Source organism: Cynara cardunculus (assembly GCF_001531365.2).
Source record: "Cynara cardunculus var. scolymus isolate 2C chromosome LG 13, CcrdV1, whole genome shotgun sequence".
NCBI lineage: Eukaryota > Viridiplantae > Streptophyta > Magnoliopsida > Asterales > Asteraceae > Cynara > Cynara cardunculus.
The window spans coordinates 5,205,457-5,220,927 of NC_037540.1; the positions used below are offsets into that span (position 1 = coordinate 5,205,457).

General features: G+C 32.0%; 2 protein-coding genes across 3 annotated transcripts in view; both read right to left on the bottom strand.

Moving 5' to 3' along the window:
• Window positions 1-4,417: 4,417 nt before the first annotated feature.
• On the bottom strand, window positions 4,418-10,460 carry LOC112524121 (nicotinamide adenine dinucleotide transporter 2, mitochondrial-like). Of its 2 annotated transcripts, XM_025133780.1 has the most exons (10): window positions 10,285-10,460; window positions 10,092-10,192; window positions 9,506-9,595; window positions 7,010-7,116; window positions 6,816-6,864; window positions 6,610-6,722; window positions 5,677-5,771; window positions 5,516-5,604; window positions 5,302-5,396; window positions 4,418-5,093 (listed from the first exon to the last, which is right to left on the bottom strand). In XM_025133780.1, exons 2-10 carry the CDS (start codon window positions 10,156-10,158, stop codon window positions 4,731-4,733), a joined length of 1,068 nt encoding a protein of 355 aa, XP_024989548.1. In that variant the 5' UTR covers window positions 10,159-10,192; window positions 10,285-10,460; the 3' UTR covers window positions 4,418-4,730. The 2 variants fall into 2 exon arrangements, with proteins under 2 accessions (XP_024989548.1, XP_024989547.1); XM_025133779.1 differs by having other exon boundaries at window positions 10,092-10,460.
• A 3,427-nt stretch (window positions 10,461-13,887) lies between these two features.
• The window catches only part of LOC112524342, a 5,674-nt gene continuing 4,090 nt past the window's right edge, over window positions 13,888-15,471 (bottom strand). Inside the window, exon 2 of the mRNA XM_025134125.1 lies at window positions 13,888-14,532. Within this exon, the coding sequence (XP_024989893.1) occupies window positions 13,888-14,532 (645 nt within the window). The remainder of the gene's footprint in view (window positions 14,533-15,471) is intronic.

Genomic DNA, 15,471 nt, shown 5'->3' on the forward strand with positions numbered 1-15,471 from the left:
TATATATATATATATGTTATATATATATATATATAGAGAGAGAGAGAGAGGAGCGATCAAATGAAAACCGACCTCATTTGTGTAAACCAATCTCATCCATCCATTTTATTGATCAATGGTCAAAATTAGTTTAGGTTATATTAGAAAATTAAAAAAATTAAAAATTTATTTTATAATCCCAAAAAGGGCAAAATGGTAACTTTGGTAGTGGTAATATTAATGAAACAAATCATTTGTAAAATTATATATTAATTTTATGTTCAAATATTATAAAAAAAATAACATCCATCATTAAAATAGATCAATAATAAAAATAAAACATATTATAATCAATTTAACATAATAAAACCTTTTGAATAATAATAATAATAAATTTACTACTACATTTCATGAACGAAATGGTTTCACAGTTTTATCAATACACAAATCAACGTAATGCTAGATGAGACATTTGTCATTTTCAAGTTTCCGGTAGATGGATCTGTTTCAATGAAATTATGAAATGGTTTCACTGTTTGTTAATTAAACATGTTCTTAACAATTATGAAATGGTTTCTCTCTCGTTATGCACCCATTTCATCGACAAAGTTTTTGCAATCCGAACACGTTTCATAGTTTTATCAATACACAAATCAACCTAATGCTAGATGAGACATTTGTCATTTTTATGTTATTGGTAGATAAATCTGTTTCAATCTAATTATGAAATAGTTTCACTGTTCGCTGATTACATAACATTTTCTTAACAATTGTGATAATAAAATTGTTTCACTGTTCGCTAATTACATAACATTTTCTTAACAATTATGAAATGGTTTCACTTTCTTTATGCACCCATTTTATCGGCAAAATTTTTCGAATCTGAACACGTTTCATAGAGTCAAATGTCAATGCATTTACCATTATATGTTTTGTTAACCTTTAAGTGAACAAAATCATCCAAAATAATTAAAACAAAATGAAACAATTTCATCAATAATTGTTGATAAGAAAACAAGATTATGCAAGAATATTAAATTACGCAACCAGTTCATCCCCAAAAGTTTCATAAAACAAGCTCCTCAATGAACATTTTCACGAACCAATCTACATACGTTTTATAAAACAAACTCCTCAATTAACGTTTTCACAAACCAATCTAAACATGAATCTGTTTTGCATAATATTATATTTTTACCGGTTCATAAATCTTTGTTAGGATCTGTTACTGATTTCGTGGATCAGTAAATATAATAATTTTCGATTTTCATATTCTTATTACTAATAAACCTAGAAAACAAATAACCATATTTAATTTTTAAAATACTAATTTAAATAAACATTTAAATATTACCATTTCTAACATTTCCTTTATTACGTTAAAAACAATGTAAATGACAATTCTACCCTTAATGATTAAATTTAATTAGAAAAAGAAATTTTCCTATTGGTCGAAATTGGTTTACACGGTTTCTAATAATTAAGTGGTTTTCAACCGATCCCATCTCTCTCTCTCTCTCTCTCTCTCTCTCTCTCTCTCTCTATATATATATATATATATATATACACACTAGTTGGGTATCTGCCATAATGCAATGGAGCTACTATAATTAAAAGAGACAAAAACATAAGTTATAAATTGATTTTTATTAAATAAAACACACGTGTGAGTTTATTTATAAGATGCGAGAACGAGTGGACTATATAAATTGGCAAGCATTTCTTAAATATCTAGTTGTGTATCTGTGTAATACAAGGGAGTGTGAAATTTAAATAAACGTAAGAAAAATTGCATAGTACAAATATGTTTTTTTCTAAATAAAACATATAGTTTAGTCCATCTTATTTGAAAAGGATAAAAAGCAAATGCTATGATGCATTTGAATATACTAGTTGTCTACCCGTGCAATGTGCCGTGATGTAAAGGTTCTATCAGGATATATTCAACTTTTAAATATCATTTTTTTGCAAAATATCTTTGAAATACATGGTGGTTCAGAAGTTGTATCATAAATCCAAAAATGAAAATTTAATACAATTTCTCATTCAAAAATTCTAAAATATATGTTTAAACAAAGTAGAAATTAAAATCATGTTTTTATCATTCAAAACTTCTTGATATGCCACATTTGATGTGTAAGACTCCTTCCTGATTGAACTTTTTGATAGATTTCACTAATACCTTTGTATTACCTCATGATATCCCTCTGGACAATGTCACGTAATACCTTAGTGATTAAAATTGCTTAAGTGTCGTTCGTTCGGTCATAGACAACAAAGTCAACATGGAAAAAATAAAAGTTGTATGTGAAATCTACCAATTAGTGGTCAAAATGACCTACAACAATGTCATCTTTCTAGCAATGATCATGCATTTGAACGGAAAAAAAAAACTGTGACAAACACCATTATTAATGTTGAATTAGTAAAGAATCATACCATAGCAAAAAGTCAAGCACTTGCAACTTCCTTTGACTAAAAGACTTGTAGATACATATTGCTTTTAACTATCCAAGCCTCAATACCCACATCTTATTTCAATTTTTAAAGTTATTTACCTAAACAATTCTTAAGACATCAAAATGGAATGTTAATAGAAGTCTTTTGGCAAGTTAATGCTGATGAAGTGCAAGTCTTGTGTATGTGTATACAAAAAAGGCATTACGGTGTATGTGTAATACCTTTAGTGATTCTCGAGAATCTCGGTTTAGTTTTCTGGCTCTTATGTATGTATCGCTATTCCTAAAGCTTACCAGATCCAAAAGAACTACCAGTACTATATTCTTTATCCTGCTGATCAAGCTGAAACACTCAAATGTCAAATCTGGCAGAATCAAAGCTTAAAGTAAACCAATACTATATTCCTTATCCATTTCTTCTCCCAGAAGACTCTTATCAAGTGCCTCCCTGCCATCCCCTGCCTCTAGTACTGCTCTAAACCACGTCCCCATGTCACCCCTGCTCCCTTCTCCATTTCTAAACAATGGATCGCTTGGATCTCTACCCATTAACAGAAACCCCAGTATCACCCGAAAGCAGAAGATGTCACTCTTTTCTGTATATTTACTTGCAATTTTACATACATACAAACCAAAGTTAAAACACTTGAGAAATCACAATATCTCAAATTCAAACACACTTTGAAATACCTGAAATTTGGGGTACATTCGGGGGCATTATACTCAAATGCCCTTCCATTAAAACCCTGCATCACCTTACCCAACCCACAATCCCCCAGCCTCGGTTCAAAGTCTGCATCTAACATCACATTTGAAGGCTTCAATTTATAGTGCAACGTTCTAGGTGTTAACATGAAATGAATATATTGAAGCCCTTTGAACCTTCATGTAAAGATTAAGTCTTGATAGGATAGATGAAACCACAAGAAGATAGAAACCCAAAGGAAATGGTTAAAGATATTGAAGGAAACAGTACCTGCAGAAGAACTCAAAAGTAAGATCTTATCAACAGAGAGATTCAGGGATGCCCATTACAAACAGCAGTCATATCTTTAATTTCTTGAAACCCTAAAGGAAGTCTTCCCCTGTAAGATTGGATTAAACTGGAGTCTGTTACTAAAATTTGGAACTAAAAAATGAACTCAAAAACAGGAGCAAAATTAACACAAAATGAAACAGGAGCAAAAACTCAAAACTCCAACACCGGAATAGATGAAAACTTTCAGTGACAAAATTTTGTAGACGGGCTGGCCTACTATATACATGACTAACACAAGCACCGTCCCCACCACCATTGTTGTCGTCGTTGATGCCACTTCCACCACCATCCCCCCCTCCCTTGGCCGCCAATTAATGTTATCATTAATTTTATCATAGCATATATTAGGCGAAAGATCGTGTGAAAAAGAGGGTATACCGAGAAACATAAGAATAGATTTGAACCATTGGTCACTTTTAATCTCATGTCCACTCATGAATTGCACATAAAAAGGGATTTGATTTAGTGCATCTATGTGTACCTCCTTAGTGTTGACATTTATATAGGTATTGATCCATGAATTTTTTACATTTTTCACCATAACTTCTCTTCTCATCGGAACTCAACCCTATAGAGGCATTGATCCATGAACTCTTACATTTTTCACCATAACTTCTCTTCTCACCGGAACTCAACCCTATATAGACATTGATCCAATTTAACCAAGAAAGTATACAAATGTCATAAAAGGATGTTTCGTTCATTTATTTTTATTACATACCAATTCCGGAACTATATTCTACCAACTAAACATGCAATTTCCAATTCTTTCAAAAGATATCATTTCAATTCTTTTAAACGTGAGATCACACATCATTGAATTTAATTTCAATTCCACTAGATTTCATTTTACAAACCAAACGCCTATCAAAGTGCATTTTACACATAAAGGAAACAAAAATGCAATTTGTACAAACAAAAGTTTCAGAAGAGATATTACCCAATCCAGAATAACCATACTGTATTAGCTTGTACACCATGCTACAATGTTTGTACAATACTCTTCAATCTGTCATTTCTCCTCTGAAAAAAGTAACAACTAAGACTCAAACTCCCTACCCCAACCATAACGGGTCGAATATCCAGGTTAATAAAAAAAATCCAATAACCAAAAAAAACATATAAAGTTTCGATCTTTTATTTAAGAAAAAAACAAAAATATGATAAGAAAATGGTGCCACCTAAAATCATTCATCGTCATCATCTATCATCAATTTTCTTCCATTGATGATTTCTTTAATAAGAATCATTGTCTATGATTCCCCAAGAGTTCTTGTACTACGGTTAGATCTCATTTTCGATGTCCGTAAATCACCGACATCATTCTCCGTAGATGGTTTCATCTTTCCACCATCGCCTTGCAGATGGCGGGATTCTGGTTTCGATGGGGTCTTGTGAGGCGGTACAACATGCTGTAAGAATCTATTAATCATCTCGTAACTCGTAAATGTAATGACAGCCGATGGAGTTGTTCTCAACAGATTAGTCGCACACCCTCTATAGAAACCCGCCACCCCTTCTTTCTGGAAAACTTTCTTTACACAATCAACGACACCTGCATAATGTGTTTCCGGATTCCTTACTTGCCCTTGTTCTTGGAGTCTTGAACGAATCACCTACCAAACCCCACATCGTAAATTTTAGTTCCAGATTAGCAACCATAAGTTAGCGCATTTTCTGTAATCTAGTTTATACCCTTCGTATGTTTAAGATTAATTTTTCAATTGGTCATTTTACATTGTAATTTAGTTTATCAGCCAACAACGAGCTTATCAGCTAATTGCAGACATAGCCTAAACATCATAAAGGAGATAGTGAAGTGACCTCGTGTGGGTACGTCATCAAGGAAGCGACTATTTTGGACATTGAGGAGGCAATCGCGAGCTTCCCGGGGCTTAGATCGTTAGTAGTTGTATGATCTGATAACTTGAAACAGACATGATCAGCATTACTTAAAGAACTAGAACCAAAGATAACCAGAGCAAAAAGGTACAACTTTCAATGCATGATGCACAATCAATGAGATAGAAAGTATTACCCCTTTGTGCCAAGTACAATTTGATCTTCTCATAGGCCGGGAATTGGATAGCAACATGACTGATCCCAGCTAGAGACGGTAGGAGGCCGCTGTAACAAACAGAAATTGGTCAAAGAAGTGGTAAAGAAGAGTTTTGAAAGAGTACAACTCAAGAAGCATACCTGTACAACCCTCGAAAGCCTTCCTCATGAACAATACGCCTTAAGGCAGAAGATATGCTTGTATAAGGAACCACACCGACTCTCATCCCTTGTGTCTAAAACAATGAGAACCCAACCCATAGTAAGCATTCCGGATTCATAATACAAAATGCAATCACAAACCGAGTATACAAAGAAAGACTCTTAAGGGTGTGTTTGGTACACCGGACAAGACACAACAAAACAAAACAGGATCAATGTCCCACGTTTGGTAGGACTTTTATGTAGAACAAATAGGAACAGGTATGTTCCACCCCCATCCCATGGTACCGATGTTAAATTCAAAATAAAACATAATTCTCTTCTAAAACATCAAATAAGCATTCCTCTTTACATTTTATTTATTTTTTAAATTTATTTATTGTATTTTATGCTCTTTAAACTTTCATTTTACTATCCTCCAAATATTATTTTTATACGGTTTCTACATTTTGATTTCATGTAATTTATTAAATATTAATAAAACAAAAATAATATAGAAAATGTATAAAATAAAATTTGGAAACTACATAAACTTTTTTACTTTGGTGTCACTTTAATCGTCTTGACGAAATCTTTCTAATGATGTATTTTGTTATAACTTAATAAATTACATAATTAATCAAAATATATATAAACAACTCAATTGGGTTAAATTGGTCATTTTATCTGTTCTGTCCACTTCTGTCTTACCAAACGTTGAACAATTGTTTTGTCCTATCTCAATGCCAAATGCATGCTAAGCAATTACTCTTGGACAAACCGAGGGTTTTCACATAAACAACTGCTCTACTCTTTAGATTGAGGTCGGGTGTGCCTACATCTCACTCCCCCTTAACAAAAGACCCACTTTCGAGTGAGATTTATCAGGTCATTTTTGGTTTTTATTAGGAACAATTAATACGAGAAACCTACTTGGAGTCTTGTCTTGACAACCCACAACGGATTCGTTGTGATAGCCGTGGCTGCTCCAGCACCGGAAGCAGCTATCATGTTTGCCCCAAAAGAAAGATGGCCATGGCCATCTCCTGCAGATATTAAAACGATGAATCATATATAAAACAAGAATTACTTGTTTTTCTTTAAAACATAAGATATCAACAAGTTTAAAAGTAACTAACCATGTGAATCAAGAAGCTCTTTGAGCTGCCCATAAACGGCGAAATAGACCTACATCAGAAAATTGTTTGTCAACATGAAAACACAAATTGTTTGAAAGAACAGAAACAGTTATGAAATCAGTAGACAATGTTAATAGGCTTGTTCTTGATATAGAGGAACATGAAGAGGTGATTTGGTTAAGTAATATACTCACAGCCCAATTCGGAAGAAGTGCAGCCAACGTTGGTGAAAGGCCCCGATATAGTCCCTTCAATCCCTCATTTCTTATAATGCTTTGAAAGCTTGTGACGATCACACTGCCTAATCAATGATAACGAAGGGTTCAGAAAATATAAAACAATGTAAGGTGGAAAGGGCCATGCTTTTAGCTTCATGGTCTGAGCATTATCTTTCTTTATTTCCGCCAAAGATAGTTTTGTACTCGGTATACCCCACTTGAAAGCAGGGTTTGGGAGAGTGAGATGTATGCAAACCTATCCTCTACTGTTGTTTCTGTGAAGACCACCCCCCGGGTCAGGCGGGAGGGGGGGGGGGTTGTGCTGAAGTGCGAGCGGGTTCAAAACTAACAATATAAACTCTTATTTACTTTCAAGTTTCTATATGGAGTGGCATGGAGGTTAGATCAAGTCTTAGAAACCACGAGAAGGCCACAAGATTTTCCAAAGAAGTGACTTATGGCGGTAAATTTGTATATCATAATATATAATTATATATGTAGACATGTTTTCTACTTTTATTGCACAAGTCAATGATATTGAGCAATTTAAATTCACATACCTCTAATCTATGATCATATACAAGTAGGTTGCATACTAAAAAGTAAAACACTAAAAAGTTATAAAAAATTAATAACTAAAAAAAGATCAAATAACGTCCTTCATAAATTTTGCACATTGGATCATCGCATGCCATGGGAGTTAACGTGAATCTGAGCCTTGCACCACGGTGTGCCACAACGGAGCCATGACGAACCTTTTAGAACACTCTGTATTTTCCACCAAAACATTCAACTATACCATTTTGTTCCATTTTCCATTCTTCATTTTGTAAATATCACTTATTGGCTCTGTTGTCACTTACAACATGCGATTTCTAAGTAAGATTTTTTTTCAGATGTTTTAGATTGTTTTTATCCCAATAACTAGAAATTGTGCAGTAATTACCGAATTATGATTTTGAATACTATAATGACCCACTCAACTCTTAATAGTCTCACAAAGAGCTTGACCATTCTCAGCTTATAAAACACGTTCAAATTTTATCTACCTCTCAGAAATGTAAGTGTTTAACTATTACTTAAATATCCAAACACCCCCTTGTCAACTACCTTATAAAACACATTCAAATCATATGCAGGAGTCCATGCTATGCATGGCAGGGACCCAAAAAGGATATATTGCATCTATTATGGGACATCTCAAGAGGTAAATTGTAGAATTTTGGCACAGATGGAGTGTTATTTATACTATAATACTATCACCACCTGATGGAATGAAATCATGATGGTAATTAGAAACAGAGAGCAAATATTATGTCACTTCAAAAGATATTATTTGATCAAAACAATAACTTTGAAAGTCAGGAACCAAGACAGGCTTTTCAATCAACCGTACAACTAATTAATAATTAACAAATATAACTGAATGACTTATACAGAATACATAATGCAATTCAAGACCTTTTTATATAAAGGCTTTGGAGTAGATAGAGGGTGAGATCAGGGGTGTTCATCAGTTCACATCCACTGGATTTGGATGGAACCGATCGATTCCAATCATCCATTGGATGTTGAAATTTGACAACTAATTCAACCAATCCAATGAATAAATGGATTGGATCAGTTCCATCCATTAGGTATTACAAGTGGATATTTATGAGATTGGATGGATCCATCCAATATTTAGAACAAATCATCCATAGATTTAATTTAAAAACGCTACCCATAAATAGATATCAACATAAATCAAACGACCAACATAACCGATAACCATAAATCATAAGGAAGAAAACATGCCCTGTACACCAAAATACCAAATAAAATATCACATGAAATAAATCTTTCATCCTTGATTCTTGGATGATAATTGGATTGGATTGGTATGGTTTTATGGGACTTTGAACTATCATCGAACAACCTATCGATCCAATTTAGATATTGACATTTTGAATAGAATGACTTTCTGCACACCCCTAGTCGAGACAGTGAGAGGGGTAGCATGGTGTCAGTTAGGTTACTAGGGCCTTATGTCCAATAGCAGGTTGTTTTAGTTTTTTCCGAATTTCACATCTACTATTGTTTTTACTTGTTCGCAGTACACCAGTCTTAGATTTTCTTCTTATATTTGTAGTTTTCGGTGTTGCGCTTTGTGTTTCCTTGTTTGTTTAACCTATTTCCCTCACATCCATCCCTAACCCATCTTCTAGTTTACTGTACCCGTTGCTTGTTTACACACACTTTCACCTGTATATTGCTCACTTATTTCTTTTAATTTTTGTTTTTCAAGCCAATGGTCTTCACAGAAACAGCCTCTCTATCCCTTGGGCCAAGTCTGCATACATCCTACCTCATATCCTACCTGGGTCTGTTTGGTTTGATGTTTAGAGTAGTACAAAAGCTTCATCTTAGTCCATTCATTCAATGTAAGCACGCGAAAAATATTTAAAACATTCATAAAAGAGTTGTGATTACCTTTATTCCTGGGCACATCGGGTAGGCCATAAACTTGCAGTCTGGTCTTGATCACATCCAATGGGCTCATGAGAGTGGCAGCTATAGCACCTATATCATTCAAAATGCAACAACCATTAAAATTCACTCCAAATTCTTGAAGTCTCACAACCCCTGCCACTACTATAAAAAATCAAGACTACCAACAAACTTGAAATGCAAAATCTCTTATAAAATTTGTGTTTATTCTTCATACGATCTTCACGGAGAAACGGTAGCAGCTTGTAAACAGTGACACGTGCGAAATGCTGTTTATTCGTATCTATTAGCTTCCCTCCCTATGAAACCCTTTTGAAGTTTGATAGATTCTTGTAAAATTTAAAACCCTTTTAGGTTGGATATTGAAAATGACATGTATATGAATGAATTTAATTCAACAATGCTGAAAATCTAGTTCTCAATCTGATTTCTAAGCATGATCCTTTGCTGCAAATAGCAAATAAAATCAAGCAATTACAAAAACCCTAGTTTTTTTTCTTCTTCTCTTCACAAAAAATAATTCAAATTAGGAACCGAATTATAGATCGAAAATGGAAATAGTCCATACCTGCAGAGGCACCAGAAACGGCATCGTAAATGATATCCCTACCGTTCCGCCGCTCCCCGACCGTCATACTCCAACGAGAAAATTCAGAACGAAAATTTCTTCTAAAACCCACAAGAGAACACTCGATTTCAGTTGAGAGATTCAAAATAGACGAGCACCCGAATGGAATTAAACCCAAATCTAGAACAAAAACCAATATTTATGCAGTTGGTTCCCGCGTATGAAGACGAACAGGAACGTATTTGACACTTGGGTTGAAGAAGAAGAGGCGTATGAAGAATCTTGTAGCCGTGTTTGGAGGGATTGGGTCGTGGAGTAGAAGATGTGCTGCTTTCCCTTTCTTCGATCTTAAATTGGAAAATTGCGACTTTTATTTTGTCCAAATGCATCAAATTTGTGTTTTGTGATCTTGTGAAACCTTCTGAATTTAGGGCCTGGATATAAACCCTTTTGGGATTTTTTTTTAATTCCAATCTCTCAGATCCAAATTGTGTGGTCGACTTTGTAGCTTTTCTCACAAAGATGAAAGATTCATAAAGGAATCACACAACAACTTTAAGGAATTACTCCATTCTTGTTGAAAAACCAGATCAAATGTGAATTTATTGTAAATAAGAAGAAAAGAATGACACCATTTTTGCACCGAGACGAGAGTACCTATCAGTTAAAATAATAAAAATATTTGATATAAATTAATAAGTTTTTAAAGGTTTTAAATTTAGTTTTTTATTATTAGTTTCGTAATCGATTTGTTTGAATCACAACAAATCAAATGAATTCAATATGTCTCACGTAAAATACGATCTCAAGATAGGTTGTTTACAAAATTTTCTTCTAAGGTACAAAGAGACACTTTTCATGAAAACTTTTGGCGCGTGAGAAGGGTTTTGGAAAATCACAAGAGGGACGTCTTCCAATTGTGCAAATTTGTGCTTCTTTTGTTGAATAATTTAATCTCGAAATTTATATAAATAGAATCAGTTTGGTTTGAATTAAGATAAATTATTTTTAAAAAAATCTAATAAGTGATGATTTATATTTTTGTTCACAATTCTTTAATTGTTGCACCAGAATCCGTTATATAAAGATGTCAAAAATGGAATTTAAATCGCAGAAGAGCTTTAACAAATTATTTAAAATAAATAAAACTTAATTTCAAAATTTTTGACCTATTCTTTTTGTTACAACAGATTCTACAAGAATTTCTCTATAATGAAAAGAATAGGAAAAAGATATAAAGAACATCTTCAAAATTAAAAAAATGATAGATAAAAATTAAAAATATTATTTTATTTATTTTACTAATAAAGTTAAATGTATTATTTTATAGAAAGTCTATTTAAAAGATTTTTAGGATATTAAATATTTTAATAATAGAACTTATATTAAAAAGGTTAAAATGGATAATCTCTTGAAAATATAATTTTTTCTGTTATTTTATGCTAAAAATTATAAAAACCTTTTAAATACTTTTTTAATTAATGAAATTAAAAATATAAGAATACAAATATCATGGTCATGTATCGAGTTCCATGATTAAAGGATCATAATTTTAACGAAAAATCTAAAAAGGTGAAGTTACATATATATATATATATATATGTATATATATATATATATACTTTAAATAAATTTATAATATTTATAAGTGAGTTTAATACATTTTTTAAAATACAATATACATAAAATAAATTTATAATATTTATAAGTGAGTTTAATACATTTTTTAAAATACAATATACATAAAATAAATTTATAATATTTATAAGTGTCTTTAATACATTTTTAAAAAAAATTGTAAGATATAAATTTAAAAATCAAAATTTACCAAAAATAGGTGACATTATCTCTCGACAGGTTTTTTTATGTTATAATATTGTTATTAAAATATTTATTAAAGTATTTTCAGCAGATTTTTTATTTCGTTAAAGTAGTTATGCTATAAAGACGAATTATTATATTTGAAAAATGTTTTGTACACAATTCTTAGAAATTATCCAATCATCTAATCATCTCCAAACCTCAATATCTAACAAAAAAAATCAATTCCAAAATTCTTTTAGGGACCGTTTATCAAACTCTTACTCGTAAGCTTTTACTAGTAAAATTTTACACTATCACTTACCTATCGTGTAAGATTTTAGTTCACTAATATACTATCATATGCAACAATATATCCGGTAAGTGTTAACCGTGATAAGAGTTGTGGTTCTTCCTTACCGGGTAAGACTTTTTGTTCTTGTCATATTTATCCGGCAAGCTAATGTGACTTAATAAACGGTTACCCGAATAATCGTTTGATAAACGGGCCTTAAATCTTATCAACCCCTCCAAATCAAATGAGAATTTAGTGGAATTATCGAGGGCTCTGATTTGATTGTATTATTTTACAATTAATGACATTTTTATCTTTTAAAAGATAAACACATTAAAATGATAATTCAATCCAACTTATCGAATATATTATTTAAATTACTTTTGCTATACGTAACTTTATGCTTATATTATATGCTTTTATTTATTTATTTTTTATAAACTTACTATATGCTAAAACTGTAATAATATGTTGTATATAGAAATAATGGCAATATTAGACTTATTAAAAAAACAATCAGATTAAACTTACGAATTTTTGTGTATTTTGTATTTTTTATATAATAAAAATAAAGTATAATAGATTACTAATTAAGCTTTAAGAAAATAAAAAGGAAATTACCAAACATAACGCTTGACAATTCGAAGGGGTTCCATTCACCAAACGTCTCATTGAGTTGTTTTTTTCCATTTTCATTTCAATTTTCTTTTATTTGTCTTATTGTAAATTGATTTTAACTGATCATCACTAACTGTAGTCTTAGCACTGACCACCACATACAACACAATGTACACCACCACACCCTCTATGGTGTGGGTTATGGGTGTAAGTTAACTTACGAACAACTCAAATAATCTTATATTATTTTAAAGATAACCGTAAGAAAAATCTTCAATAACTCTAAGAATATGCAAGTAGACAATCCGTGAAGACGAGTCCTAAAATTGAACTTTTATTTACAAGTTAAGCTGACTATCAAAGTCACGTCCGAACTTGGAAACCATGCAGTATCTAGCAACATCTGCCATATGGGTTCAAATAAGGGGTTCATGGTCAATTATGTTGAAACCAATATTTCTCATTTATGATATAGATGAAAGTTGACTGACCTCATAGGGTTTTCCAATTTTTTTGAAAGACTGTAACATCTAAATTTTTTATTACATTGCAAAATGAGATAACAAATATACATATATACAAACTACAGAAGCGATGATAAGATGTATTACTTTTGTCTTCTGATAGAAATTAATAAGACACCGAGGTGGGCTATAGTTTTACATTCATTGATGAAATACAATAAACAATATAAAATAGAACCCTAAAATATTAAGGGCCTGGTTTAAAATCACATGTTTAATATGTTAAAATACGGCCTTAAAGCCCATGGGTCCGAGTCACCACATTCTCAACTCGGTGTCTAACTCACATAATATTGAACTAATAAGTAGTAATCACAATACCACAATTGTATGAGACTTCGTTTTATTTTCTTAAACATATGTTTTAATATCAAAAATAAAACAAAAATACAAAAATTAACATTTTTTAAATAAAAAAAACTCTTTGCTTTTAATATACAATTTAAATTGTATGCATCCTAAACCCAATTTCTTGAATATAATAAATAAATAATGATTTAAAAATTCAAAAATTATTTTAAAAAATATGTTTCCATATATAGGGCATGTTATGCCATACCTATGGATTGAAGTGCATAGTCTTTGGTGCAAGTCTCAACAATCTGTCCAAAGCATGAAGGGTGAACTTTCTTGCAAACAAGTAGCATGGGTGGCCTTTTTTACCATTGTACTCACAATGGCGGCCACTCCTTAATTTCTCCAAAAACTGTTGCGTTATGTCGTTCCTTGTATACCGTGACGGGTGGGGTCCGCCTTTTGACCAGTCAACAAAAGTCAATGTTCGTTTTGAGTTCTTTCCTCCGAACTTCTTGGTAACGAACGTTGGCAAGTAGTGCTCGTCTGCATAACAGGAGCCGTTGCAGTAGTGTTGGAAAACTGGGAAATATGTGTTGTCGGAGATCACCTCTATGGCTAAGTCCCGTTCCATTTCAAACCATTGCGACCCTTTTCTCCAGTCGTGGAGTTTAATGGTGGGATTCATTTTTCGGTTGTAGCGTCCTCGGCCGACAGGGCCCATTAAGTCATACGACTCCACAAAGTTTTGGTTGGAGTTCATTAGGTAGGAATAAACCGTGGAAAAGTTGAATAGGGGAATGCAAGACTCGGAAAGAAGAACAAATCGTTGGTTGGAGAAATCAAGAAGAGCGTTGGCTAGCAATCGTCGTTCTGCTTCAACCATATTGACTTTTCCCCATTGAACAGGCTGAAATTCGTAAGAAACAAACATTTGTAAGTAAATGTAATTTTCCTAACACTAAACATCTTGTATATAGTTCTACTTTTACTAAACACGCACATTAAATCATTCAAATATGGAACATGTGTGAAAAATATATTGTTTCATATCTAAAATGTTAAACACTGTTTTGATTTTTCCTAAACATCGTACATATGAAACGACAGTGTATAAGTACATTTTCACATGTGTTAGTTAATTAACACATAAAAACTGGTTTTTAAGTATATACAAATTATTATTATTATTATTATTATTATTATTATTATTATTATTATTATTATTATTATTATTATTATATATAGAAAATTTTAAACGAGAACTCATTCATTTTACGAAAACACAAGAACACTCTTTTAATATAATCAATCACATGTGATAATATGGTTCATCACATATGATACACATGCATGTGATACTAAATCAGAGACCCAAACATCCATTAGCACGACTTAGGTTGTGGGCCCAGTTGCCCACACACTACTAGGCTCCTTGACTTGTATTATCACATTTGGTAAAAATTTATCACTAATGATACACATGTGATACTAAATCAAACACGCAGACAATTTTTGGCAACCTTGGTCGTTGGTCAAGTCATCTACACATCACCAAATACATTCAGATATATATTATCATATGTGATAAGGATGTTCTTATGTTTTCATAAAATAAATATGTTCTTGTTTGAACCTCTGTACGTGTATATATATATCTATACTATATTATAAAGCATTTGGCTAAAACTCTTAAAAACTCTTAAAACTCTTAAACCAGATTTCATCCCTATCCGATTCCATCCCATATCTGAATTCGTATAACTAACTTCAGATAAACACAATCAAATACATGATAAACATCTAATTTTAAATATAAAAAATCTAAAATATAATTAGGATAATCATT

Bases quoted from the DNA above. Each gene is read 5' to 3' on its own strand.
- LOC112524121 (XM_025133780.1), bottom strand. From the start codon at position 10,158: ATGACGGTCGGGGAGCGGCGGAACGGTAGGGATATCATTTACGATGCC. The intron at 5,397-5,515 runs GTAATACTTTCT...TCAAGTTATCAG, and splicing joins ATTGTACTTGGCACAAAGGG to ATCATACAACTACTAACGAT. The intron at 5,094-5,301 runs GTCACTTCACTA...GGGGTTTGGTAG, and splicing joins TGATGACGTACCCACACGAG to GTGATTCGTTCAAGACTCCA.